Source organism: Phoca vitulina, unplaced genomic scaffold (genome assembly GCF_004348235.1).
Source record: "Phoca vitulina isolate PV1807 unplaced genomic scaffold, GSC_HSeal_1.0 scaffold4, whole genome shotgun sequence".
Classification (NCBI taxonomy): Eukaryota; Metazoa; Chordata; class Mammalia; order Carnivora; family Phocidae; genus Phoca; species Phoca vitulina.
The window spans coordinates 61,624,475-61,652,146 of NW_022589707.1; the positions used below are offsets into that span (position 1 = coordinate 61,624,475).

General features: G+C 36.5%; 1 protein-coding gene across 11 annotated transcripts in view; it reads left to right on the forward strand.

Annotated features, from left to right (window-relative positions):
• Positions 1-27,425, forward strand: part of SGCE (sarcoglycan epsilon) — a 69,508-nt gene extending 42,083 nt beyond the window's left edge. For 3 of the 11 annotated variants that reach the window (XM_032402125.1, XM_032402120.1, XM_032402129.1), the window contains 7 exons: positions 8,381-8,543; positions 10,950-11,161; positions 12,098-12,124; positions 12,858-13,046; positions 22,936-22,979; positions 23,858-23,892; positions 25,759-27,425. In XM_032402125.1, the coding sequence (XP_032258016.1) occupies positions 8,381-8,543; positions 10,950-11,161; positions 12,098-12,124; positions 12,858-13,046; positions 22,936-22,979; positions 23,858-23,892; positions 25,759-25,809 (721 nt within the window). In that variant the 3' untranslated portion in view covers positions 25,810-27,425. Of the gene's footprint in view, positions 1-8,380; positions 8,544-10,949; positions 11,162-12,097; positions 12,125-12,423; positions 12,498-12,857; positions 13,051-22,935; positions 22,991-23,857; positions 23,893-25,758 lie in introns of those variants that run through there. The other 8 variants (XM_032402126.1, XM_032402121.1, XM_032402128.1 and 5 more) reach the window with 6 other exon arrangements.
• Positions 27,426-27,672: the final 247 nt, after the last annotated feature.

Genomic DNA, 27,672 nt, shown 5'->3' on the forward strand with positions numbered 1-27,672 from the left:
AGTACTTGTTAGAGAATTCAGTCATTAGCTGATCCCCCAGCACCTGCTAGAGGGCGGCATGTGCTGTCAGATATTTGAGAGAGTCAGTCTCGTGGCATTTATTTGGACCCTGTTGTCTCAGATCCCTTCCCAACTTGAAATGCTTTCCATGAGTTTTAATTTAATGTTAAGCCGTAACCTTTACAAAGTATTCATATAAGTCTTTTAAAATAGCATTTCTATAAATTGTACCCAATGCCAACCCTACTGCCCCGATGTCCCTTATATGAGCACCAATGAAACAAGATCGTACTTGAGGATAATTCCAGAAGAAAAAAATTGTCCCTGGGGATGATTTTGCATATTTCCTTCAGTTGTTATCTAATGCCATGGTAACAAAAATAATTTTTTACCCTGTTGCCTTAAACCTAGAAACAAAATCTTGTGCTTGGCTAACTCATCTCTTGTGCTGTCCTTTCTTTTTGTTGATGTATATCATAATACTTAATTTATCTAGTAAACTTTTTGCTTCCATAATTTCTTTTGAAAATAACGTGGGCTATAAATCCCTTTCTAAAATGGAATATTGAAGAAAATATAAAAAACTAGGGTCAGACATAGCAAAGGAATTCCATCCCTTTCTTTTCTAAGGTTTTATTTACAAATGTTGTCATACACTTCCATCATATTAATTGAGCACCTGACCAAAGTGTTCTGCTTAATACTCAGTAGCAAAAGTCTCGGTCTCTGATAAAAAACAAATAAAACCTCCATGATATTATTTCCTATTACTCATGGCGGCCACAATCTACTAAATGAAGATTTTTCCAGACTTGATCTATGTAGTCAGATACATAGCGGATGAATAAGAGAAGCTCTCAGGAGTAGACCGTCAGAGTAAATCCCCTGGCCTTCCACAGCCCAAAGCACCATTAAATGTCGATCATCAAGAAGGTACTCTGCAGCATCCCAGCTCTTCTTCCCTCCTGACGTACATTTGTTCACCTCTTTAGACTCACTGACAGCTTTCAGACTTGTCCTAAATCTAACAGAAAACAATTATAAAGATTTACTTCAGGGCGCCTGGGTGGCTCAGTCGTTAAGCGTCTGCCTTCGGCTCAGGTCATGATCCCAGGGTCCTGGGATCGAGTCCCACATCGGGCTCCCTGCTCCGCGGGCGGCCTGCTTCTCCCTCTCCCACTCCCCCTGCTTGTGTTCCCTCTCTCGCTATCTCTCTCTCTGTCAAATAAATAAATAAAATTTTTAAAAAAAAAAAAAAAAAAAAAGATTTACTTCAAAGTCAATAAGCTCCTGCAAAGGAAGGCTGAGCCTCCTGAAAAGATTTTCTTTCCCTTGCCAGAACCATAACCCCGGGCAACTGTGCTCCCCCCGGGCATGGTCTCTGTGCTGCTTTTGCTCCTGATACTGTGCCAAAGGCTAAGGACTTGTGGATGCATTTAGCCTGGGAGAAAGCTGGTGGAAAGGGGAGCAGGTTCATATTTCATTCTAGGCATGGCATAGCTGCCAACCCAGGGTGAGTGATGTGGTGTAAATGGCGGCTCTGAAGGGAATGATGGGGTGTGAGGATTAAAGAATATACTCACTTTTCATAAGAGATTGTCAAACCCACCACTATTTCCTCTGGTTACCAAAGCACGTGGATCTAGCCTCAATCAGCAAAGGGAATCCTAGTTTATTCGTTAGACGGTCTCAAAAAGTGCTCCCTCTAATTAATTGTTTGCTTTCTGCCCTAGAAAGGCCTCAGTGAGAAATTACACTTGAGGAAGAGACTGTAAGTCAGTGGCCACCAAGTACTGCTCTGATGGAAGGTCATGATCCTGGGCTAGTCCGTAGTGCTCTGCTGAATTTGTCGCCATGTTTGATTTATAAGATTGTCCTTTATTCTTAAGTTAACGTGCCTCTTACAGTTTTGGTGCAAATATTCTTTTATGGAATGGTGGTGATATATGATAGGAACTTCTAAAAAGAGCCTTTAATAATGTAAAAATTGAAAGCCCATATAAATCCATTTTTTAAAAGTATAAAACCAATACATGAAATCAGTGTGACTATATGTCTCAAATCTATTCTATGTTCTACACATAGATTCACTTATTAACTATTTTTATTGGGGAATACTATATTAATCTTTGTAGTATAGTGATTAAAAAAAAAAAAATCTATGCTCACAATCTATTAGGGACCAGGCAGGTAATCAGATAATTAAAGAACAGTGTTGTACATACCCCTGTTGACCTCAAGAGGTCACAGAGAGTGTTCCTCCTTCACTTCTGGCCCATGCCTGGAAAGGGTTCATAGAGAAGGTGAAGATCTGAGTTTCAACGGTGCGTACAAATTAACCTGCTCAAAAAATAACGAAGAGAGATTCTAGATAGAGGGGTCAGCTTGGGCAAAAGCCCTGAGGTAGGAGCAAGCCTGATGGATTTGGAAACCTATTTCATGTGGATTTGGGGGACAGGGATCCAGAAGTGATTGTTACCAAGGAGGCAAACACCAGACCAGGTAAGGCCCCAGATACCAGAAAAAATTGTTTGGATTTTATCCTGAAGCATTAGGGACGTTTGCAGAAAATAGCACATGGTTGAAAGAGTAGACTGAACCCAAATGCCTCCTTTCTGTAAGCAGGACGATCTTTCCCCATCACATGCACACAAAACGAGAAGGGTCTGACCCTTGTAAGCCAGTTCCCCTCTTCGGATAATGTATTCCTTCTCCAATGAAGAGGAGCAAGCAAGTAGTAGAACTAGGGTCTGGAAGTGTCCTTTCTTTTCTTTTTTATTCTGCATTAGATCTTTTATTTAGTTTAACTATTTATTTTTCATCTTACTTTTTGACCAATTGATTGCAGATATGCAGAGAACAAAGAAGTGGTGTGGGGGACAGAGGACAGGAATCATAGTGCATTTTCTTTTAAGAGCTCAAGAGTTCCCAGGCAACATGTAACATGTGGACACATTCTTCTCTAAACTGTCTTTTATCTCCTATCTCCACAAAATAATCAAACACATTCGTTGCTTGGACAATTAGGTCAAATATGCAATCATTGGATCCATTTACCTGGCAGAAGTCTGGCTAAAAAAAGCAGAGTTTCGACTTAATTTTTTTTTTTACCTGTTATTTGGTTTTCAACGTTGTATGTGTAAAAGCCACAATGAATATATTCTACCTCAGGGGAAGTTGAGTTCTTCAAACTGGAAGAAAAGACTCCTTCATAACGAACAAATTCTGCCTGTGTAGATCAATTCTTAAGAGTTTGAGACATCGGGGAGCCTGGGTGGCTCAGTCGTTAAGCGTCTGCCTTCGGCTCAGGTCATGATCCCGGGGTCCTGGGATCGAGCCCCACATCTGGCTCCCTGCTCAGCGGGAAGCCTGCTTCTCCCTCTCCCACTCCCCCTGCTTGTGTTCCCTCTCTTGCTGTGTCTTTCTCTGTCAAATAAATAAAATCTTAAAAAAAAAAAGTTTGAGGCACCATGTTTTGTTAACATTGCTTGAGAGCCTCGTACTTGGCACCATGTTCCCATCTGTTTACACCTTTGAAAGTTTGAAAACATGTGGCTGAGGTCATAAAGATAAGGATCATTCTCATTTCACTTTATAAAAAATTTCCGTTTTTCCATGTCAAAAAGCTAGCTAAAAGGAAAACAGATTATGAAAAATGTAATTTTAGCATGTATCGCATAGAGTTATTATTCACAGCCTCATAGAAAATTATTTTTTTTAAAAGCCAACATGTTGAAACTTACTAGCTCTACAAAAGAAACAATAAATACATTTTTTTTGACCTGCAAAGCAAATCTAATATCTCCTTCTCTCGAGCATGACATTTGTAGTCTGTTTGCATTTTATATATTAACTTACTGATTGTCCCAGTATTCTTGAGACATAATTGACATATGGCATTGTACAAGTTTAAGTTGTACAACAGAATGATTTGATGTATGTGTATATTGCAAAACGATTACCATCATAAGTTTGGTTAACATCCACACCTCACGTAGTTACAACTTTTTTTTTCTTGTGACGAGAACTCTTAAGATCTATTCTCTTAGCAACTTTTGAATATACAGTGGCTCGTGTTTTAAAACTGGTATAATGCTTTTTATTCATTCACTTATTCTGCAAATAGGCTCCCTGAGGACAGTGAGAAAGACTGGGTTCAAGGAACACTGTTAAGGGGCTGTTGCTTCATGCCCTGTGGAAAGTGATGGTGATCAGAACTAGGGTGTAGGGAAGATGGAACAAATTGGACAGGTGCATGTGAGAGTTCTTTTGGGGTAAATGTCAGAGACTGATGATGGATTGAATATGTGGAAAGAAGGACAGGAGTCAAAGATGATGGTGCTTGAGCATCTGGCCATGCCAATCACCGGGAGAGAAGATGGAAAAGGAGGAACAGGTGAAGGTGGGGTGGGGTAACGATGAGCTCAGTTAGGAACATATTAAGTTTGTGAAGCCTATGGATCATCCAAGGAGAGATGAAAGTAATTTGGCAGTATGTGTCAACTGTCATAAAAATGTTTCTACTTCTAGGCATCTCTTTTAAGATAGTAACATTAAAGAATATGCACAGAGATAGTCTTTGCAATATTATTTATAACATCAAAAAAATTGGAAGCAACTTACATGTCCGACTCTGAAGTAATTGTTGAATAAATCATGTGCACTTACAAAATTATATTGCCATAAATCTATAATTACAAAGACTGTACAATTTGGTAAATGCTTATGACGCATTAAGGGAAAAAGCAGGGTACAAAATTGTATTTTAGAGATTATTGCAATTAGGTTAAAATATATGTATTTGAAAAACATTTTGCAAGGTACATTGGAAAATGAAAATAGTTATCTTGGTAATATAAATTAATTCTGTTTTTGTATCCCAGGTTTTATGTAATGTTTTTATATTGCTTTTATAATTTAAGGAAAAAAATAAGGCATTTCAAAGCACCAAAAACTCTATGCCCATTTATGTTATCTTGAAGTGAATTAATTTAAAATCTTACTAATTTTAAATGCAAATCAATGTCATGTTAAAGCAAGTTAACCGTTGTAAAAAATATTCATTTTATTTCTGTATTTATAAGTATATGTCACAATTATTAAGGAGATATATGGTCTTGGTAGGCAGTCAATAGGGAATAGAAATTGACTTTATGTGAAGCTTACAAGTAAGAACTTGTTTTAAATGGAATATATTTATATTCACTGATCATCTAAATACTTTACCAATGGTTTCTCATACACACTTTTGTTCTGAATTTTTTATTTTCATCTTTAGCTTTAGCCCATTATATACTATTTATCTCCCAAAGGCACCATAGTTTTTGAAAAAATCTTCCTTCAAATGAATCTTAAGTCCAAATATAAATTTGACATAAAGAACAACCAAATGAATTTGTGTAATCAAACTCTGGGATACAGTTGTCAACTCAGGGTGTGAGTTCACACTTACATTGACATAGCTTTGAATTTTTGTGATGCACTTTCACTTAATTTCATTTTTAAAAATAACAGCTTTATTGGGATGTAATTCATATACTGTACAATTCACCTATTTAAAGTATGTAACTCAGTGGATTTTAGCTTATTTTACAGAGTTGTGCTGTCATTATCACCATCAATTTTAGATATTTTCATCATCCTAACACCTTCATCCCATACCCATTAGCAGCCACTTACCACCACCACCACCACCACCACCACCCCTCCCCCCCCCAGCCCTAGGCAACCACTATTTACTTGCTATCCTTATAAACTTGCCTACTGTGGACATTTCATATGAATGGAATCATGCACTAAATGGTCTTTTGTGACTGGCTTCTTTCACTTATCCACAGTATTGTTTTCAGGGTTCATCCATATTGTAGCACGTATCAGTACTTCATTTCTTTTTATGGTTGAGTAATATTCGATTATATGGATATTCTACCATTTATTCATTCATCAGTGAGCATTTGGATTGTATCCACTTTCTGACTACTATGAATAATGTTGCTGTGAACATTCATGTACAAGTCTTTGTATAGACATCTATTTTCATTTCTCTTAAGGTATATACTTAGGAGTGAAATTGCTGATTCATATGGTAACTCTGTATTCAACCTTTTGAGGAACTTCCAGACTGCTTTCCAAAGCAGAGGCACAGTTTTACATTGCCACCAGCAGAGTAGAAGTGTTCCAATTTCTCCACATCCTCTCCAGCACTTCTTCTTATCTGTGTTTTCTATTATAGCCATCCTAATGGATGTGAAACAGTGGTGGTTGTTTTTTTAAGATTTTATTTATTTAGGGACGCCTGGGTGGCTCAGTCGGTTAAGTGTCTGCCTTCAGCTCAGATCATGATGCCAGGATCCTGGGATCGAGCCCCACATCGGGCTCCTTACTCAGCAGGGAGCCTGCTTCTCCCTTTGCCTGCCGCTCCCCCTACTTGTGCTCTCTTTCTCTCTCGCTCTCGCTCTCTCTGACAAATAAATAAAATCTTAAAAAAAATTATTTATTTATTTATTTGAGAGAGAGAGAGCATGAGAGGGGAGAGGGTCAGAGGGAGAAGCAGACTCCCCACTGAGCAGGGAGCTCGATGTGGGACTCGATCCCAGGACTCCGGGATCATCACCTGAGCCGAAGGCAGACACTTAACCAACTGAGCTACCCAGGCGCCCCTGAAACAGTGGTTTTGATTGTGGTTTTGATCTCTCTTTTGCTGAGGGCTGAGGGTGTTGGACATCTTTCCATGCACTTATTGGACATTTGTATACTTCTTTGGAGAAATGTCTATTCAGAGCCTTTGCCATTTTTAAATTGGATTATTTGTTTTTTTGTTTTTGCATTGTAAGAGTCCCTTATATATTGTAGATACAATTCCCTTATTAGATATATGATTTGCAGATATTTTCTCTCATTCATGGGTTGCCTTTTCACTGTCTTGATGGTGACCTTTGGACCACACTATTTTTAATTTTGATAAAGTCCAACTCATCTAGTTTTTCTGTTATTGCTGGAGCTTTTGGTGTCATAGCTGAGAAACCACTGCCTACTGCCAAGTCATGGAAATGTATACCTTTTTTTCCTCAGAGTTTAATAGTTTTAGCTCTTACATTTAAGTCACTGACCTATTTTGAGTTAATTTTCTTATATTCTATGGGGTAGGAGCCCAACTTTATTCTTTTGCCTGCGGATACCCTGTTGTGCCAGTACCATTTATTGTAAAGGCTGTTCTTTCCTCCATTGCATTATCTTGGCATTTGTGACAAAAATCAATTTACTAAATGTAGGAGTTTATTACTGGACTTGGAATTTTATTTCATTGATCTACATGTCTGTCCTTATGCTGGATTACTATTGCTGACTGTTTTGATTACTATTGCTTTGTAGTAAGTTTTAATCAGTAGTTGTGAGTCTTCCAACTTTGTTTTTCTTTTTCAAGAATTTTCTGTGGTTATTTTAGGTTCCTTGAATTTCCGTGTAAATTTTAGGATCAGCTTGTCAGTTTCTGCAAAGAAGACAGCTGGAATTTTGATGGGTTTATTTCATTTTATAAGTAGCTGTAGCATTGTCATTAGGAAAAGAAATAATTATTTAGAGTAATTTCCCGGTTTTCTTTCTTCTTTTGAAAGACCCATGAGATTCCCTTTTCTCGAGCTGCTTCAAGATTATTTCAATGCTATTATCACTAACTTTTTTTGTATGAAACTCTTACTGACTAATTAAGTAGAGTTCTTTCTCCCTGATTACTAAGATACGCACCAAGAAAAATTTTGCTTGCCTAATTTGTGCTTATCAAATAATAGTTTTTCTCTTAGATTAACTTCTTGGGAAAAAAAAGTGAGAGACCTTGTGGTAGGAGACCTAACAGTAGGGGTCTGTGCAGTAGAAAAGCTGACAGAACTCTTGGGTAAAATAGCTAAGTGCCTAAAGCTCTAGAGATGTAATTTCACCATCTTATTAAAATGAAATCAAGTGAGATTTATTACCTACAATTATTTATTGGCTTAGTGATAGTGTTATTTCTAAATAATTTACTTTAAGAGTAATTTTTAAAGGTAAGTAATCTACCAAACATAGTAATCACAATATGACAGACACACGCTTACTTTGAATTAAAATAAATAGGATGAAAAAAAATTTTTTTTTTAGAAATTAACCTGGAATCAAGAGAGTGTCTGGAACACCAAAGCACTCAGTAAATATTGGTTGAATAAAGGAAAGAATGGAAGGCAGCTCCTACGTGAATATCACTGCTTTTAAAGCCCAAGCCCCTACCTTAGGGATGATTCTAGATAATCCCTCAATTCAAAAGGATAAATCCTGCTTTCAGGGTAGATTGTTTTTCAGTGTTTCCAATTTTCTCAAAGGATAACCTGAGAGTTTCACATTTTTGCAGCGTTTACGTCATGGTTGGTGCCGATGTACCGTTTTCTTCTTGTTTACGAGAAGTTGAAAATCCACAGAATCAGTTGAGATGCAGTCAAGAAATGGAGCCTGTGATAACATGCGATAAAAAATTTCGTACTCAGTTTTACATTGACTGGTGCAAAATATCATTGGTGAGTTTTTATTTTACTTTGTTTTTGCAAATGTAATTGGAAGTGATGTGGCTGGAGATAAAATTTGGCTAAAACCTGAGGTGCTTTTAGGTACAAATCCTGGGTTTACTTTTGGGCAATTGACTTCCCTTGACTTTAAGAATTTGGCAATCTTGTTGACAGTGCATCCATTTAGGAAAGAGTATCTCCACTTTTGTTCTCAGTCTACCCTTGATTAGTTGTTGGGGCTGCATTAGCTTGGCAGGTGGTCCAAACGACCCCCCTGGATATCCAGGTGGCTGCTAAGCCAGGATAGATTACAGAGTCAGTGTGACATGTGAAGAAAGTCTGAAATATGCTGCCATTACCCACCTTGGAAGGAGAGACTGGGGTACAATAATACATCTGAAAATAAAGCAATATTGTGCTACGAGTTGGTGTCCTAAAAATTCAAATTGTAGGGCAGATTCGAGGAATAAGAAAAAATTCCAAGTGAGCAAAATTAGAATCTTACCCACAGCCCCATAAATATTAAATATCTCTTTCTAAATTACTTTTATTTAGGATGCTAAAAAACTTAAGAAAATGTAGGTAAGGTTTCATATACACTTGATATATATCTATAATATTTCATATAAAATTTATATTATTTTTTGATCTTGCTTTCTGGAAGATTGGTAAGTTGTTTTACTTCTTTAGTGACCTTTAGATTTAACTTCTGTCAACCCTTGATGATTGGTGGTGAGTGAATTAGATCTAAGTTTAAAGTTGACATTTGAACAAAGTTATTGACACATAAACACAACTGTCGCTTCATGTCTTAGAGAACCAACTGCAGGCAACTGTCCCAGATCTCCCAGGACAGGAGAACACAGTATTCACGTCGTAGCACTTAGCACCGGTGGCCCTTGGCCCTAGACTCCTCTTTTTATGTGACTGTGTCTTAGGAAAATAATTTTCTTTGTCTTCTTAAATCGAGTAAAATTATTGAGCTGCTGTGGTTTACATGTACTATAGATAAGTGTTGACTTTGCAAAGCTTAATATTTCTGTCATGGTGCTGATCATACAAGGATGCCAAAGACTGAGTAACTGCAGTCCTAACTTGAGTAGGTACCTGTAACCGGAGTCAGCACACACCGGCCCTAACAACGCCATTTAACTTGTGTTTGTGCTGTGAATTGTTTATGTTTAGGAATACTACCTAATTTCGGAACTTTTAAACATCACTTACGCTTTGAAGCGTTTAGTTTCTATGGTTAGGCTTTATAAATGAAAAAATTGGGATTTTCCTTTTTTATCTTACCTGTATTTATTTATGTGTCACATCTTACCACAGAAGATATCAGGAGGCTTAAATGAAATAGTCAAGCAATACACATAATAAATAAAATAGAAAAGAAATGGAAGATTGGGACCTGAACTTTATTTAAAAAATAAGCCTAAGGTCAAGTTTGAAAACAAGCTTCCTATGTCCAGGATTAAAAGAGGAAATTCATCAGTTACTTAGTTCTCCTTCTTAAAGGAGATAGAGCATCAATTCCTTGGCAGAAAATAAAGGTTTCACTAGCACTGTATTCTTGACAAAAGTCTTCAAATGGGTTTGTTTGTTTGTTTTGGTTTTTTTTTTGAGAGGATACTGAGAAATGCCACAAATCATTCTCTCCAACATATTTTGGGGGGAGGGTGTTCAGGGGGCAAACGTAGGGACAAATTTCACATGGCTATTTTTACGGTGCCCTTCAATAAAAATCGCAACATAATTAAATGCAACTCAGTGAAAACAGTTCAATGAATGTGGAGGTAAATTAATACAGTGCCAATGTGCATTTTTTGATTCTGGAATAGAATTTAGTAAAACTATAGTATTGGATGAGTTCCATGTTCCTTAGGCTGTCTTTCCTCCAAATCACTTCTGTCAGCTGGACAACAGAAAGATGAAGGTTGTAATCATTTAGAAATTGTCTCTCATTTTATTTTTCTTTTCTCTTTCACTAACATTAGAGACCACACCGGCATACCTGGTTGTCCACCAGTTCATGGTTTGTTAGCATCTGCACTAGAAGTTTGTCCCTAGGAAACAAGAAATGTACATGGTAGTGTGAAGGACTTCTGCTTCAAAGGAAGGAAACTAGGACGAACAACCACATACACACATACACTTATTACGTATGCATTCATGTACATATGTCTGTATGTTGCGGAAAGGGCATAGAATGTTGGCCAACATAAGCCCTCTAATCTGTTACTTTTGTTCATTACCTCTTCCTAGCTCCCATAAACAGTGGCATGTTCAAGATGATAACGTAATTGGAAAAGATGGCTTTTTCGAAATGTGTCAAAGAAAGTTTTGATATGTCTAGGTCTTCAACTCTCGTAATGTTTGCAGCTATTAATTTTGATGTGTAATTGTCTTCTTTTATATCAGGTCGATAAAACAAAGCAAGTGTCCACCTATCAGGAAGTGATTCGAGGAGAGGGGATCTTACCTGATGGTGGAGAGTACAAACCCCCTTCTGATTCTTTGAAAAGCAGAGACTATTACACGGATTTCCTAATTACACTGGCTGTGCCCTCGGCGGTAGCACTGGTCCTTTTTCTAATACTTGCTTATATCATGTGCTGCCGACGGGAAGGAGTGTGAGTACTTTAAAACACTAATAAAAAATTATCGAGCCTACTAGGATAACAACATATAAGATTCCATTAAAAGCCAAGTTTCATTTGGTTCATAAAACACTTTATAAATTAATTGAAATTGTGTTCAAGTCAACCTACAGTACTTTATTCCTTTAAAATGAATTAAAATAGTTTTGACTCTAGTAAATCAAATTAGGGGATATAATTACTTTATTCAACAATTATTAAGGCTAGATGTAAATTCATGCTGGCAAAACAGTCCCAAGAATAACTGGGGCTAGCTCTTTTGGTTATATAAGCCATTTTGTGCAGAGACTGTGGAATCTATTGACATGGTAATTGCACTTTAAGTAAATAAATTGTCTTAGTTTGATCAGAAGTGATGGTCAGAATTCTTCTTGCAATTGTTCTGTCAAACGGGTGACCTAATCTAAGTGTTTAAAAGATACGTATGTATACATATAAACCTAGGAGTATATTAATGAAAATAAGAGTATAATTTGAGTAATGAGTGTTCACTTCATGAACAGTGAGCACTTTCAGGACAGCTGTGTCAATTAAAATAATCTCCCAAGATTATCTGGAAGTCAGGACAACAAAGCAAAGGATAAAAAATTAATAAAGCAGCAAGTAACAAATTCTTCCATTTTTTACATGTAGCCTGATTTCATTATGTCATAGAATTTATTTCTAAGAGCTTGATTCTTAATCTCCATTTTTTTTTCTCATTTTTCTGTGTGTTTCTCATCAGTATTCCATCTCTGTATGTGTACTCATCCAAGTAATGTCATAAACCTGGTGGCAAATGCTGCCTGGTTGCGTTTAATAGTAACAATGTCAGCATTTCCACATCATGCAAGATCCCATGAGCATATAGTCTTAATGTTCCAAATATCAATGCTATTATTTAATTCATAAATTTTGTTTTGTTTCTAGGGAAAAGAGAAACATGCAAACACCAGAGTAAGTGTCTTCTTTCCTGTTATTTTCTTTATCATGTTTTTTCACTTCTCAGTTGCTCATCATGCTCCATACATGTGTGCCATGCTTTGATTTTGTCATTCATCATCTTTCATAGTTTATTTCATAAATGTGAAAGCTGCTTTTTAAATAGAGATATTTAGGAGGGGTAGAGACTAAAAATAAAAAGGGTTTGAAAACTAAGATTACATAGATAAAAATTAAACCTAAAATTTCAGATTCAGAATATTAACTTGCCATTTATATGATGTGATTTCCCAATCTGCATTTCTATAAACCAGAGAACAGATGAAAAGAACTTTCATACACGTTTTCCTGAATCTACAGTAATAACCTACCATAAAATGAAACTTCTGTGAGTATTTATAAATGCCCCACCAGAAGCACCAATATAAAAGCTATGGTAGTTTAATCTTAATCGTAGAATTAAATAGCATACTAGTTTGTTACTTAGGGCTATAATATTAACACAATGCTTTATAGCTTAGTTTCATGCAAGACACGTTTATTTAAAAATTGGTTTACGATGCTCAGTTTTGCCGTGTTAAAAGCATGTGAAATGTATCTCTTTCAGAGATAATTTGTAGAATGCCCAAAGTGCAATAATGTCTTATTTTAAAAAGAAAAAAAAATTCATAACTTTTTCAAATTTGATGACCCATCAGGCTAATACTTGATTTTAAATACGTGTGTGTTTTATTTCTTTTCGATCTAGCATCCAGCTGGTCCATCATAGTGCTATTCAGAAATCTACCAAAGAACTTCGTGACATGTCCAAGAATAGAGAGATAGCATGGCCCCTGTCTACGCTTCCCGTGTTTCACCCCGTAACTGGGGAGATTATACCTCCTCTGCACACGGACAGTTACGAGAGCACGAATATGCCACTGATGCAGCCGCAGCAGTAAGTACCCGTGTGCTCCCGTCATGATTAATATGCATGAATATAGCCACTTAATTTTCATAAAGACCAGAACTTTTCATTATTGCTTCTGTTTGTTTGTGTGTAACTCTAAGAGAAAATACCAAAAGGACATTGATAGTGTAGATCCCCAACCCCATGGTGCTGACCCAAATATAAAGGATTACTTTCAGGAAAGGCATTTTTTTTCCCACTAATTGAAACAAGATGACATTCACCTTAATATTTCAGAAATCGACACTGTTAATAAACTAACATGTGTGCTCAAAGATGAGTTAATTGTGAAAAGAAATGCATATCCTAAAGCATAACAAATTGATGATTTTTTTAGAGTTATTATTAGAATTATTGGGTTCTGTTAACCTATTTTTTGATGTTATTACCACACCTCTATTTAATCTAATTTTTTTGTGCCTCAGGATAGAAGGTTTTTTTGTTATTTCTTGTGATCTGCTTGTATATCAAAATGAGTAGTTCCAATTTTGACTGTAAGTACAATTTATTAGTGCCAACCTTTGTAGTGCTGGAAGGACTATGATCAGAAAGCCTGGAAGAAGCCTTTGTAAGGGGTACCTGTGGGAGGCAAGAGATTGAGGAAATTGCCTAGTTGCTCTTTGAGAACCCACATTATATGCCTAGAAGCTCAATTTCAATATAAGGGAATTGTAGGTAAAATTGCCACTTATTTTTAAGAACATGGCTCTTTTTCCCACCAATTTTAACCATATGTTGAGATGGGTTAAATTCAGTTTCCCAAGGAAGTCACAGGTTGGCTTTTGAGATCCTCTTCTTCTTCACTTTACTTTTGTGAATATGATGGATATAGAGAAAAATCTCCCTCTCCCCACCACATAAACCTTAGGGTATGATATACAGGTAACCTCTTACTGATTAAAGATTTCTCTGGTCACCATCCTGAATGCCAACATTTTCCCATTGCAAATGCTTATTTTGTAACCATGCAAAATGTATGTGGTGATTTGGAGATTAAGCAGTAATTAATATGAGTAGTATAGATAGTCAGACTCAATAAATTTGTCCAAAATACTTCAGAAATCTAAAAGTATTGTATTTTCCTAAACTTATCTAACATTATGTACTTACTGTTGAATAGGCTAAGGTGTGTGTTTATGTGTGCATGTATGTGTAAGTAATTGATTGAAGTCTGATTGACAGTGGAGAAAATTGCATACATTTAACATTTTGAGTTTTAGAAACATTAATATTCGATCAGAGATGTGAATATTAAAGTCTCACAAAATTTAGTTGTACTGAATGGAAGGGATAGATTTCTATGTTCTCTGATGGTTAGTGGGTCATTCTAAAAACCCACTTTACCAGGATTAGATACTGATGAAAAAAATTAGTACAATTTCAAGAATATTATAATAGCTCACAACTTAGCAATCTCTCTTCCTTTTTTTTTTTTAGATGAAAATATGAACAGCCTTTTCATTCATTTCCAAATGGAAAGAATTTTAAAATTCTTTTAGGCTACCATTCCGTATTTTCTTTACCCAAGAGTTTACTAGTAAATGTGGGTATATATTCCTCAAATGTTGATATATATTCTCAAAACCGAAATGGTCAAATAACACTTGAGAAACAGTTTTTTTTTGTTTGTTTGTCTTAAAACTACAAGGGCTCTCAGAGGCCTTGAGTGTTGATATGCTTCATGAATCCATGGAAAAAGGCCAGAAGAGGTAACTCTTCAATGAACACAGTCTGGGAAATGCTTCTATTGACAAACAACAATGCTATCAAATTTTGGAATAGAGAAATATTTGTTATAATGAGTAGGGGAACTTAAATATGTTTGTAAATCAGTAAAACTCTGTTGCTAGTGAAGTTTAAGGGAAATAAAAAGGCTGTGTCATTTAGATATGCTTTCTAGCCATATATGTTGAGAATGAGAGTAGCTCCTTAAAAATTATTTTGATTTTCTGTGGATAGGATTTTGCAATGTTTCTGCTTACATACAAACACAACAACATTTTCTATCTAGTTTACAACCAAATACATCTTCCTGGTCCTTCCATAACCCCATCAACTGTCATTATGTTGATGAGATCTCTCTATTTGCAAATGCAATAGGTTATTCTATTGAACTTGTGACAATTTGACCATATATGTATTTTTAAGTCCAGAAAACCTTCACATTATTCAGATTTCTGCTAATGGAAAAACTCCATTAACTAGCACTTCTATATAAATAGGGTAGATAGATAATTGATGATGTGCACAATGATTATTCTGAGGCACTGCGAGATCATCAAGTACGTCTGACTCATCAGAGGGAAATTAAATTACATTCGGTGTAGTTTCAGTGTTGAGTGTATATTATCTTTCTTTTATTCTTGGAAATGGATAATATGTGCACTGTCTCTATGGTAACTCCCTATAAGCCAGAATATGTGATTAACCTCATTTTCCAACCATGCCAGATAATAGGGAAATTCATTGTATCACGTTCGTCACAGCTGTCCTTTACGCAAATTCAGCTTTTACTCTCTTACCTTAAAAGCATGGCCCTGTTTTTAAAGTTTTATTTCAGCACCAAGTACACACATATATACATATTTTGGTCATTTGGATTGAATTGAATTCTCCACATTAAAATGAGATATTATATTTGACGAGGCATTACAGTACTTGATAACCAAGTACACGCTTGGAGAATGCTGCCTGGTATTTGTTAATTAACCCTTCTTAAAAGGGCATGCATTTCATCTTCCCATATTCATACTACCCTTACTGATTCATAAATGATTTGGCTAGCTACAGGATTTCATGTTTATTCTTCAGACGACACTGGAAATATTCAGGCATAAGGACATGGCTGAAAGTTTATGTTGGCTTCTAAGCAAGACTCAAGGACATTATAAGACTTTTCAAAGCTTTCCTTCAGAGCTACATGGAAATTTGCTCGGGTCTTTTAAACAAGTCAATCCAGGAGGTCTAGAGAACCTTAGAAAAGTGTGAGGTAAAGAGGACTCAATAACAGTTGTATGATGAGGGGTTGCCACCATAATTTGTCAGTTACACAGTAATATTTTCTTTTTGGTACAGTACTTCACAGGACTTAGACTGGCACCATACCTTAGACAGTAAAAAAATGTTTAATCATTTGCAGATGATAAAATTGAGGCATGGATAAGAGACAAAGCTAAATTAGGTCAAAACTGAGATTAGATTATTTGCCTACCTTGCTATTAAGTCAAAGATAATGTAGTCATTGAACTCAGAAGGATCTCTGATCCAGGTTACAGGCAAGGGATTGAATAGGTCATGGAAAGGGAACCTGGAGAGGGGCCAAGAGATGGAGCTTATGCTTGGAAGGGACGATTTCATTTTGTACAGTGTTCCTTCTACATTCCAGATTACAGAGACAATATAAACAGGCTGTTAAAATGATCACATAGTATAGAAATGTAAGGTCAATTTAGTTTGATCTTTGCTAATGTATTTATTAATAACTGTTTTATTTTGAAATGATTTTCGAGGTTCAGAGAAGTTGCAAAGATAACACAGAGAGTTTCCAGAGATCCCTCACCCACTTTCTCCCATTGTACCTTTGTCAAGACTAAGAAACCAACATTGGTGCTTTACTATTAAGCAGACTTCAGATTTTTTTTTTTTAATAATTTGAGATTTCACTAGTTTTTTTTTTTTTAAGATTTTATTTATTTGAGAGAGAGAGAGAGAGACAGCATGAGTGGGAGGGGCAGTGGGAGAGGGAGAGAGAGAATCTCAAGCAGACTCCATGCTGAGTGAGTGTGGAGCCTGATTCAGGGCTTGATTCCAGGACCCTGAGATCATGACCTGAGCCAAAACCAAGAGCCAGAGGCTTAACTGACTGTACCACCTAGGTGCCCTGTGAGATTTCACTAGTTTTTCTCCTAACGTCCTTCTTCTTGTTCCAGGACTTTTGTCAAGGACACAATAATTGGCATGTCTCTTTACTCTCCTCTGGCCTGGGCAGTTTTTTAGACCTCCCTTGTTTCCCCATGACCTTGACAGTCTTGAAGAGCATTAGCCACATATTCTGTGGAATGTTCCCCATCCCCTAACACAGTCAGGCTTTTTGCATCTGTACTTTGTTATCTTTGCAGTTCAGTGAACACATGTTACCATTAACAGTAAGAAGAACTTTTCTCTTTATAGGCTGTCACCTCATTTCCATTCATTGCTGGAGATTACATTATAAAATAATTCTTTTTTTAAATTTATTTTTGATTTATTTTTTATTTTTTGAGAGAGAGAATGAGAGAGTACGTGAGCAGGGTGGGGAGGGGCAGAAGGAGAGGGAAAGAGAGAATCTTAAGCAGGCTCCATGCCCAGCAGGGCTCCATCTCACGATCCTGAGATCGTGACCTGAGTGGAAATCAAGAGTTGGACGCTTAACCAGCTGAACCACCCAGGCACCCCATAAAGTAATTCTTAAAAGTAAATCTGCTTTGCCCAAAGAATCATTGTTGTGTTTAGGAGTTATGTTTTTGACCAAAGATTTAACTTAAAATACATTACAGATTGACTGATGTACCTTGAAAACAAAACTTTGTAATGATTTGAATGAAGAAAATCAAATTCCAAGTCATAGAATTTTAGGTCCTAAAAGGTATGTTGAGAGAGTCTAGCCTGGTTGTTTCCAAACCAAGTTGAAGATCACACTCACCTGTGGAGCTCCTACAATGCAGATCCCAGGGCCCTAGATCCACGGATTTGGAATCTGGTGGATGTGTGAGTCAGGTGGAACAGGAAAGAGGGCTGAGAATTCCCAAATAAAATACTTGACAGAGCTAGGTTTGAGGATTTGGGAAAGCCAGCTTGGTGTTTCTTTTGGGGGTGGAGGTGGGGAAGGGGTTGTTATTCACATTCCTCCACCTGGAGTTTTAAAAGGGGAACAGTGTCTCCTGATTCCTCCCTAAGGTATGTACAGAAGAAAAGTGTGAAAGGGGGCGGTCGGGGTGCTTGATTTAGAGTGTGGGGACTGTTTGTGGGTTTATACTTACCAGCTTCAAAACTTTTTGCACCTCCTTCAGTTGCCTGAGGAAAATGGTGTAGAGAAGTGAGAGATGAGTACTGATTAGTACTGAATGGGATAGAGAAATGCTGAGCCTCAAAAAACGAAAAACCACTGGGAAATTGTAATTTTGTACTTTTATGGGAGGCATTGGCTGGAGAATTTCAGATATTCTATTTTCTGAAAAGGAATTTATTCTAAAATTTGTGATGTATTATGTTTTTTTTAGGGGGTAGATCTGCCTCCTTATTACTCTTTTCTCATACCAACATCAATATCAATCTATTTTTCCTGAGTGGGAGGCATCTTCATAGAAGATTTTATGTAATGAATAATAGGGAAAAGTGCCCAAACTTTTTCTAGAAAGATTTTAATTGTCTATATGAAAAATTTCCTTATTCATTGTACTAAACATGATATCTAATCCAGAGTAATTGGGTCTCCCTCAAAACAGGAGGTAGGTTGTGCTTAATCTTTTATAAATTAATGAATATAAAACTAGAATTAAGTCTTCTAATTAAAGATATAGTAACAAATCATTTTAACTCTTGTCTAAAGTGTTTTTCCATTTGTCTCCCCCTGGGTAATAATGAGAACTAAGTATGGTAAAATTTCATAAATAAAAAATCAGATTTCAATGAAAGTTAATACCAGTTGAAGAGAATGTTTTAGGGGACCAATATAATGGTTTCCTGTTGACAAGAAGTGTCAAGCGGCCAAGGATATTTCAGAGCCATTGACCTTTTTTTTTTTTTTTTTAATTCAGCAATGGATGCAATATTTCTCTGATAGCTTTTGGTTCTATAGGTTTGTACTGCTTCAGTTTAAAGCCATGGTAGGCTTGCTTTTGGCTTTATACAAACAGGAGAAAATAACTAAAAGAAATAAATTAATATCTCCTTTCTCATTTATGTTCCATGTATGTTCTACACTGGTTTTAGTTAAAATTAGGTTTTGAAATTAAAAATTATAGTGATGTTTTCCAATTTCTCTGTGTCCTTCCTTCCTTAATCCAAATAATGGCCTGGTTCTTTAGTAAAAGTAAGTAAGGGGTCCAAATCGGCATTTTTGTTGGAAAAAAATTATAGAAAATTCAAGGGTTAGGCAACATCAATTTTGCTGAAATAATTGGGAAATTCCAAAAATATACTACTATAGTTAAATACATTACTTATTGTTAAAGGGCTCCATACTAATTCAAAAGAGAAGTGTTTTGTATTCTACATAGCCAAACTAATGTCATTTATTTTCAACTCTGGCACAGATTCTGTGGCTTAATGCAAATCACTTAACCTTTCTTTGCTTTTGAGTCTTCCAGCAAGTTGGAATATAATGTTGATAATCATCAACCTAACTCATAGAATTACTCTACAGGATATCCAAGAACGTCAAATTACCTTAAAATGGTTGTACAAATAATAAATAATTGTGTCCTCCCCCCAAATCACTTATTTATTAATTTGCATGTTATTACCTTTGCTTCCTTGAAGAATAAAGTTTGTGCGATGGCTAATTTACATAATTTTCTATTTAAATGCATGTAATTAATGGTAGTAAAATTAGAAAATAATTAATGCTAATAATTTAGAGAACTCCAGTTTTCTTAAATCTTTTTTTCTCTGTAATGTAGTTTACACATAATAATCTTTCCATTAGTCCATTAATAACGTAATTATTCTAAATAGTTTTATGACTTTATAGAGGTCCTTTCTTTGAAGGTTTATTGGGCTTCTATTTGAAGTCATCCCCACTCTCTTGTGTAATTGCCTTCAGCGGTGCATTTTCACCAAAGATGGAAATGCTTCCATTTTCTCACTGTCTAGTCTGCTTGACTGAAGCAGAGTTACTCCTGGGAATTTCTCCAGTATCCCTGAAGCAGTGCTTTCATGAGGTACCTCCCTTCAACACTTCAGTGGAATTCACACTTCAAGTATGCCCATCATGGACATTTGAACCCTCTGACACTCACAGGCTCACCTGCAGTCACAGGTTTGGGCCCCCACCCACAAAAACAGAGCCAGGTCTGCCCACCCAGGAGATGCTGGGGATGTTGCTTCTCCACCTATTTCTTGTCGAGCACCTTTTTGTACATAGAAGCACTTTCATAGAACTCATCCGTAGTTCAGTTGAAGTTGCAAGTAGTGCATGTACATGGCTCAAACCTAACCAATTGGGACATGCACTGCAGGTAGTTTTAAATCCCTAAACCAAAGTCCCACCATTACTTTCTCACAGATCTCCAGATTTCTTGCTACCTTGTGTATGGCACTTTCTCAACCAACCGTTCTCCTTGAACCTAGCCAAGCGCATTCCTACTTAGATGGTTTAGTAGTGTAGTGGAAGAGGAAGAAAAAAAAATCAGGGTTAGAAAAGAAATTACAGGGTGGAGATTGACTTTGATCAGTGGTTTTCAAACTCTGTTCCACAGAAGGGTAAGTTGGACTGACCAACGGGAGTGAGGGGGCTTCCAACTACTAGCCAAATATTGATTTTGAATTTGGGGTATCCTTGATTTGGGGCTTTTGAAAGCTTTCCTTGTCATCTTCAGTATTTTTGTTTTGTCAAAATGTATTGATTTAATCCATTGATAGGCTAGGTAGAGCTAGAGGTGATGGGAAATGAAGTGTGTGTGTGTGTGTGTGTATAAGGTGTGCTGTAATAGCTTCTAATGTAGAATAGATAGGCCCACATTAGTTGTACCTGAGAAGTTAAAAGAAAATTCATATCCCCCTCCCAAATGCCCATGAAATTGCGTTTTGACTTCTGTATTAAAGATGTTTGTTTTCCCACCTTTAACTCTAGAACTTATTTTTTCTGTGGTTTATAAATTAATCTTTTTACTTCCATGATCAAAACCAGTATAAATACATCGTATGAAATACTGTAAGAATAAACAAGCATATAAAATACTCCATGAGACCACACAAGGATAAGTAGCGTTGTTACGTAATGGCAAACAAGAATATAATTATTGGGATGAATTATTAAGTAACTTCCTCGAATTGAATTAGAATTGATTTTGTTATTTCCTTAACAATATATTTAAAATGGAGCTGAAAATCTAAAAAAATTACTCGACGTCATTAACATTCCTATAGATTAAGAGTTTAAATAGTATTTAGCCTTTAGAGCTTTCTACTTTAGATCGTTGTATTTGGAGCATAATATTTGCCTGCCTGAAATGATTCAGATCAATGGTTTACAACTCTGTTTCTTAGAGGTTTCTTAGAAATGCCTTAGGGGCCAGCATGTGGGGCAAAAGAAACAAAGCAGACGGGATTCCTGGCTCCCTTGTTTCAACCCAGGCAACCTCACATTTATCTCTTTTGTACATCAAGAGTTCTGCTTAGGATTTCAATTAAAAGGAATTCCATTGCTGAAGAGAAACAAAAAAACTGAAAACTCCTGGCTTGGATCTAGCCCTACTCTGTAGTGAGGGGCTGACTCCTAGAATTTCTTCCACACAGAATCTCAACTGTACATTTTTGCAAATGAATTTTAATATCAAAATTTGAAACTAAATGAGTATGAATATTAATAAATATGTGTATTTTATGTGAATCTTTCTAAGTATCTGCACTTTTGCACGTATTCATTCAAAAATTATTTATTGCATGCTTACTGTTGGGGACACTGAACAAAAATAAGGGGTTCTTACTGGTAAGGCACTTTAACATTATGTGATGAGAAATACAACAGTCAATAGTGTACGAAACCATACTAAATGGTAACCTAATGGGGAGGCAGTGCTTAGAGAGTGAGGAGGCTAGAACAAGTGGTACTTGAGGTATTTTTTAATTAAAACAAATAATAAGTTAAAAATTTTTAATTAACATTCTTTGTGGGATAGTTTTAAATTATAAGAGTAACCGTGTCCATTGTAACAAATTTTAAGTTGAGTTTGCAAGGACAAATGGGAGCTGGTTGGGTACAAGAGATGGTCGTGGCCGTGGTGGTGGTGCTCCATGTAGGGACCAGATATATTGATGGTCTTCTGGGCCAAACTTAATTTGCAGGTAGGCGTAAGGAAGTAATGAAATGTGCGTTGTTTGAATGACATAATCGGAGTTGTGTCTTAGAAGATCATCTGACAGCAATGTGCACAGTGGATTATAAGGGAGCAAGAATGGGACTAAGGAAACAATTCAGCTCAGTTGCAAAGTTGCAAGTAAGAAAGGGTGATGGCTTCAACCAACAGAGGTGGGAAGAAGAGGACAGATTCAAAGAGGGAATGAGGAGAATTGTCAAGAGTTCCCAAGATTGGGATGGGGGAAGGGAAGGAGGGAGGGGTCGATGATGACTTCTGCATCTTGACTATACAGTTGGGTGGATGGCCCATGTCATTCCCTGGGCAGGGATAGAAGAGCATAGCTTTGGCATAATGAGTGAAGATGGGTATGTATGTTGTTCTGTGAGAGTATGTGAGCATGTATGTACGTTCTAGACCTGGATCTGAAAGTGTGTGGGTTCTAAGCACAAGTCCTGGAGTCCCTGGGTTCATATCCTTATCTGCCATTAGCTATGTAGCCTTGGACCTCTAAGCCTGTTTCCTCATCTGTAAGTTGAGAAAAATAATACGTACCTCATAGGGTTGTTGTGAGGTGGAACATAGCATTTAATAGGAGCTTTATGAATGTTATCAAATACTATTATTTATCTTCTTCAGACTTTAGGTTTCTCATGCATAAACTCATGGGGGTAGGCTGGGTTAGATGATTTCTGGGGATCTTTTTAGCTATAAAATTTTTCATTCTAGTATGTCTGCTAGTATGTCTAGTATGTCATTCTAGTATGTTTGCATGTGTATAAACAAACACAGTTTTACTCAAAAATGCCAATCATTTCTAGGAACTTGCAACATCAGACTCAGATTCCCCAACAGCAGACTACAGGTAAGTACTAAAAGTAGTAAGTTGATATTAACATATGAAGCTAACAGATTAAAAGATTATTATAGGACCATGTAATTTATGAAGCTTTAGCTTCATTAAGTAAGGCAAACCAGTTGTGTCCTTCCTTAATCAGAGTTAGAACCTTAGAATAATAGCTTAGATTATTGCATAGATTGCCATCAGAGTGATAAACACAGGGTAAATGATCTTAGAGCAAAAGCATCCATGGAGGTCCTGTCTAATTAAGGAAGACTGAATAAAATCCCCTTCCTTCAGCGAAGCTCCCTATTCTTCCCCTTGGTATGAAAGATTCTTAGCTTGGATGCATCCAGGATTTGTCTCAGTAAGTGAGCAGCTTGAAACTGACTCTTACAAAAGGAAACCATTGTGACTAATCACTGAGGCTTCAGGGGGATAAATGAGAAATGGTTGGCCTGGTTTTAATGCCACTTTAAAAAGCTGTTATAACATGACCAGTGACAACAAGATGGCGGACGATTCTCCCTTGACTATTCTATTTCCCTAAGACTTGCTTTCTTTAAGTTTATTTCTTTCAAGTGTCCCTAAAAAATTTCCACAGCCAATTATTTCATTCATCTCGGTACCAAGTAGATAACTTATTCATGATTGTCTTCTAATTAGTGGTTGATTCCTAGTTCTAATTGCCAGGCAACCAGTAATGCCTTTTGTGGCTCTCTTGGAAAAGCAAGAGAAGTTTTAAAAATGTAAGTTGGATGTGGAATTCTGAGTATGAATAGTGGTATTGTAGTAGGGAAGCTATTAAGTAAGTCTCTTAAAAACTTTAGGCACATATAGAAATTTATTGGATGTTTTTATTCAGAAATTATTTTCTCTATTACTGCTTTCGGGAATTTAAGGAGATTTTCGTTTGACAACTTTTCAAAGATTTGAGGCAAGTATAATAAAGTTGTTCATCAGATTTTAATTACGAGATAGTGTTTATCAGAATTTTCTCCCACAGTTTTGATCACTTGTTTTAATTAAATGCTAACATGTTTCAACAAGGGTGTTCAATATATTGATGTGGTGGTGCTACGTGTAAGCATTCAGGAGATTGATGAAGGAATCAACTTTGTTATAAATACCTGTTACCGAAAGAGCAAAGACAAAAACAAATCCCTATTAACACTAATTGCCTGGCTTTTTTTTTTTTTTAACAAGAAAACATTTAAAGGAATATTTCTACATTTCCCTCATTAAATTCATAAACTTCTAACTCTTCTAAGATGCCTTTCCTCTGATTCTTAATTATTTCATGCAAGGAGTGAGTAGAAGGGAGACAGTTTCTAGTTAAACAGTAAGTAACTTATTTGTGTGTTTTAAAAATCCAGATTTTACTTATTCTCCCATTAGAGGAAATAAGGGAGCCTGAATAGATGATGTTAGAGAGACATATTTGATAGCAGTATAGATTTTCAGCAAGTAGACTTGTTAATGTGCTAGTTTTTAGTAATAGGCAGCATTTCCAACTACGAGGACAATTTATGCTGAGCAAATGGGATAAGAGCCAAAGAATTTCCCTAGGGGAATTTTAGGCTGTTCAACCCAATTTTCTAGATTATTTTTCTAAAACAGATTTTGGGGAGGCATTTTGCTTGAGTCAAGGAAGCTTTGATCTCCTTTTTAGTTAATACGATAGCCTATTACCTCCTTGTTTTCTTATATTTTTCTGTGATTTGGAGCATGTTATTGACTAGAGTGCACTAACTCCTCTTGGTTGTTTTCTTCTTGTCATTGTTGTTTTCGCTGAGTCCCCAAAGTATCTAAGTGCTAAAGGGAGAGAGACCGCCCTAGCATTTTTTACAATTATGGTAGATTGTTGTGTTTCTGCCTCTGAGAAATGTACAACCAAATAGAGTTATGCCTCCCGGAGAGAAGGACTGAATGGGCAGGTTAATTTCCTTATTCCCATTCCATTTGTTTGAATGAAAAAAATAGTTTGTTTCTCAGTTTCCAAGTTATTCTGCTCTGTATGCACATCCATGGATTTAGGGCTCTTTATGTATTTTCCTGGGTACAACAGCTTTTCTGTCGCTCCTTCCTGGTCGCCCCGGTACCACAAAGAGGCAACCACATTTAAAATAATAATTTGCTTTTTCCAAGTACCTCAAAGCACTATGCAAGGTCACACTTTTCTTTATGAAGGTAATTTAAGCACAGGGCTTGTCTCTTGGATACCAAGTAATTTTATCTGTAGCTACTTGTATGGAATTTTTCGGGAAGAGTATATTTTGAAGTTTGTTTTATTTAGTTGTTTTTTTTTTAAATGATCACCCAAAGTTTAAGAAATGAACTAGCTGCTGGTGTTGTAATCCTGGACTTAAGCACTCGCTGGGATAATAGAGCAGTCACAGGCTGACATTAGCACTGCCTTTTTGGACGAGGCCCAAGCCATTAGGTTCGATGCCCCTTCAGGTTTTCTCATTTTCTTTGCCCTTCCAGCCCACACAATATTTTCTAAAAAGCTGCGATTAACAGGTACAGCCATACATCCCGCAGTCAACCCCATTCTTTTTGTTTATTGTGGGAGGAAGTTTCAGACCATACCTTCTGAGAAGTACAAACCATTACGTCTTTGGCCCAAGGACTGATTTAGAATTTTTTCCTTTTTTTTAATGCAGAGAAATAATATCAACATGATTATTTTAAATTGCATTGAGAAGATAGAAAATTACTCCTTGTCATACTTTGTTTTGCTCAAAATCTAAAAAGTGTCCATGCCCTAACTCATGCCCATGTTCGTTCTTCCACACTCCAGGTAAATGGTATCCCTGAAGAAAGGAAACTGACTGAAGCAATGAATTTGTAATCAGACAGCATAGCAGTTGTATCTCATTTCTTCTCTTTTCCACTAATGCATGAGCTTTTCTGGCATATGGTATGCATGTCGACAGTATTAAGTCTGTAGCAAATAACACAATATAACTTTCATTTTACTGAAGTATTTTTTTTGTACTTAAAGCATTTTTGACAATTTGTAAAACACTGATGACTTTATATTTGTTACAAATAAAAAGGGACCTTTAAAATAAATATTATTAATGAAGCTTAATGTCGGGTGAAATTTATTTCAGAAAATATTTGATTACCTTCTACATGGTAGGAATCTTCTGTTGCTAGGAACAGGTCCATGTGGTCGTTCTTTATTCAGTAAGATTTTATTAAGCACGTTCTATAGATACAGAAAAATATCTATGCTCTGTGTTCCAAGTGAGCAACCCATTTAAATAATGCTATTATCCTTATGGCATGTCTCAATCTGTTCTTTTATATACTACTTCTTGGAGTGTTTTAAGGTAGACCTGGTTTTAAGAATTATGGATCTGATGATACCTTGTTTATGAAGGATGGCCCTGGGCTGCATAATTACCTGTTTCCATTATCAGATACTTGTTTTTAGAAGCAAGCCGGGAGCTATTATTCAAAAAGAGAATAGTTACCCGCTGTTAGTGACATGAATTAGCTCCAAACCCCTGAGTTCCCCTGTAATAACACTACTTTCAAGGCTTTCCTCCTACCATGGTGGTCTGCTTCATGCATCTTGGATACTATTGGTTAAAATGTGGTTATCAGGCCAGCTCTCAGGGCTACTTTTTTTTTTCTTTTTTTTTTTTATAGACTAGACCAGCTAGAAAACCTTCTTCTACTCTGCTCTGAGCAGATTTCTGTGTTACTTGTTAATTAGTCAAAGGACACACAAATGCTATGTAAATCTGATTCCAAAATCTAAAAAGATTCCCTGTTAGCATTGTTTGCAACAATGTGTCTTTCACTTAGGGGGAATATTCTATCATGTCCTTGGCATTGGAACACCCCCTCCCGCCAGCCCCCCAATGCCAAGGACATGATAACTTAACAAAGGGTGTAGGTTCTTTGATTTCTTAAAGATTTATCTTATATTTTTATTCCTTCCCAAGACAAATAGAGGGTTGCCACTTGCTATTCTTCAGGACTTAACAGCTTTAGGTTGTATATATATTGGGTCAGGTTCAAGTCCTAGGGGGAAAGGTTGCCATGACTCCAGATGACTAGATTGTGACACGGTGGCAGAGAACGAACAAACTGTTGCTCCTTCCAGTGAAATCAAGCAGGAACTTGGAAGTTCAAGTAAACAGGAACAATAATACGTGATCCACAAATAAGGAACTAGAGATCAAGGGTTAGGAACTTTATTCATCTCTTCTAGGAAAGAGGCCACTGTAGAGGTTGGAAAATGCAGTTGGAGTTAGCATTGGTTTTTGCACTGACCATATTAAGGAATTGAATAGGATAAAAATTATTGGTCAGCATCTCACAAATTGGCGATAATTGCCTTAATCTCTGCAATTCTCTCTGAAAAAGTGATCTTGCCTCTGACCTAATATTTTGATGGGGACTAGTGATGTTGAACATTTTTTCATGTGTCTGTTAGCCATTTGCATGTCATCTTTGGAAAAGTGTTCATGTCTTCTACCCATTTCTTGACTGGATTATTTGTTTTTTGGGTGTTGAGTTTGAGAAGGTCTTTGTAGATCTTGGATACCAGCCCTTTATCTGATACATCATTTGCGAATATCTTCTCCCATTCCGTGCGTTGTCTCTTAGTTTTGTTGACTGTGTCCTTTGCTGTGCAGAAGCTTTTTATCTTGATGAAGTCCCAATAGTTCATTTTTGCTTTTGTTTCCCTAACCTT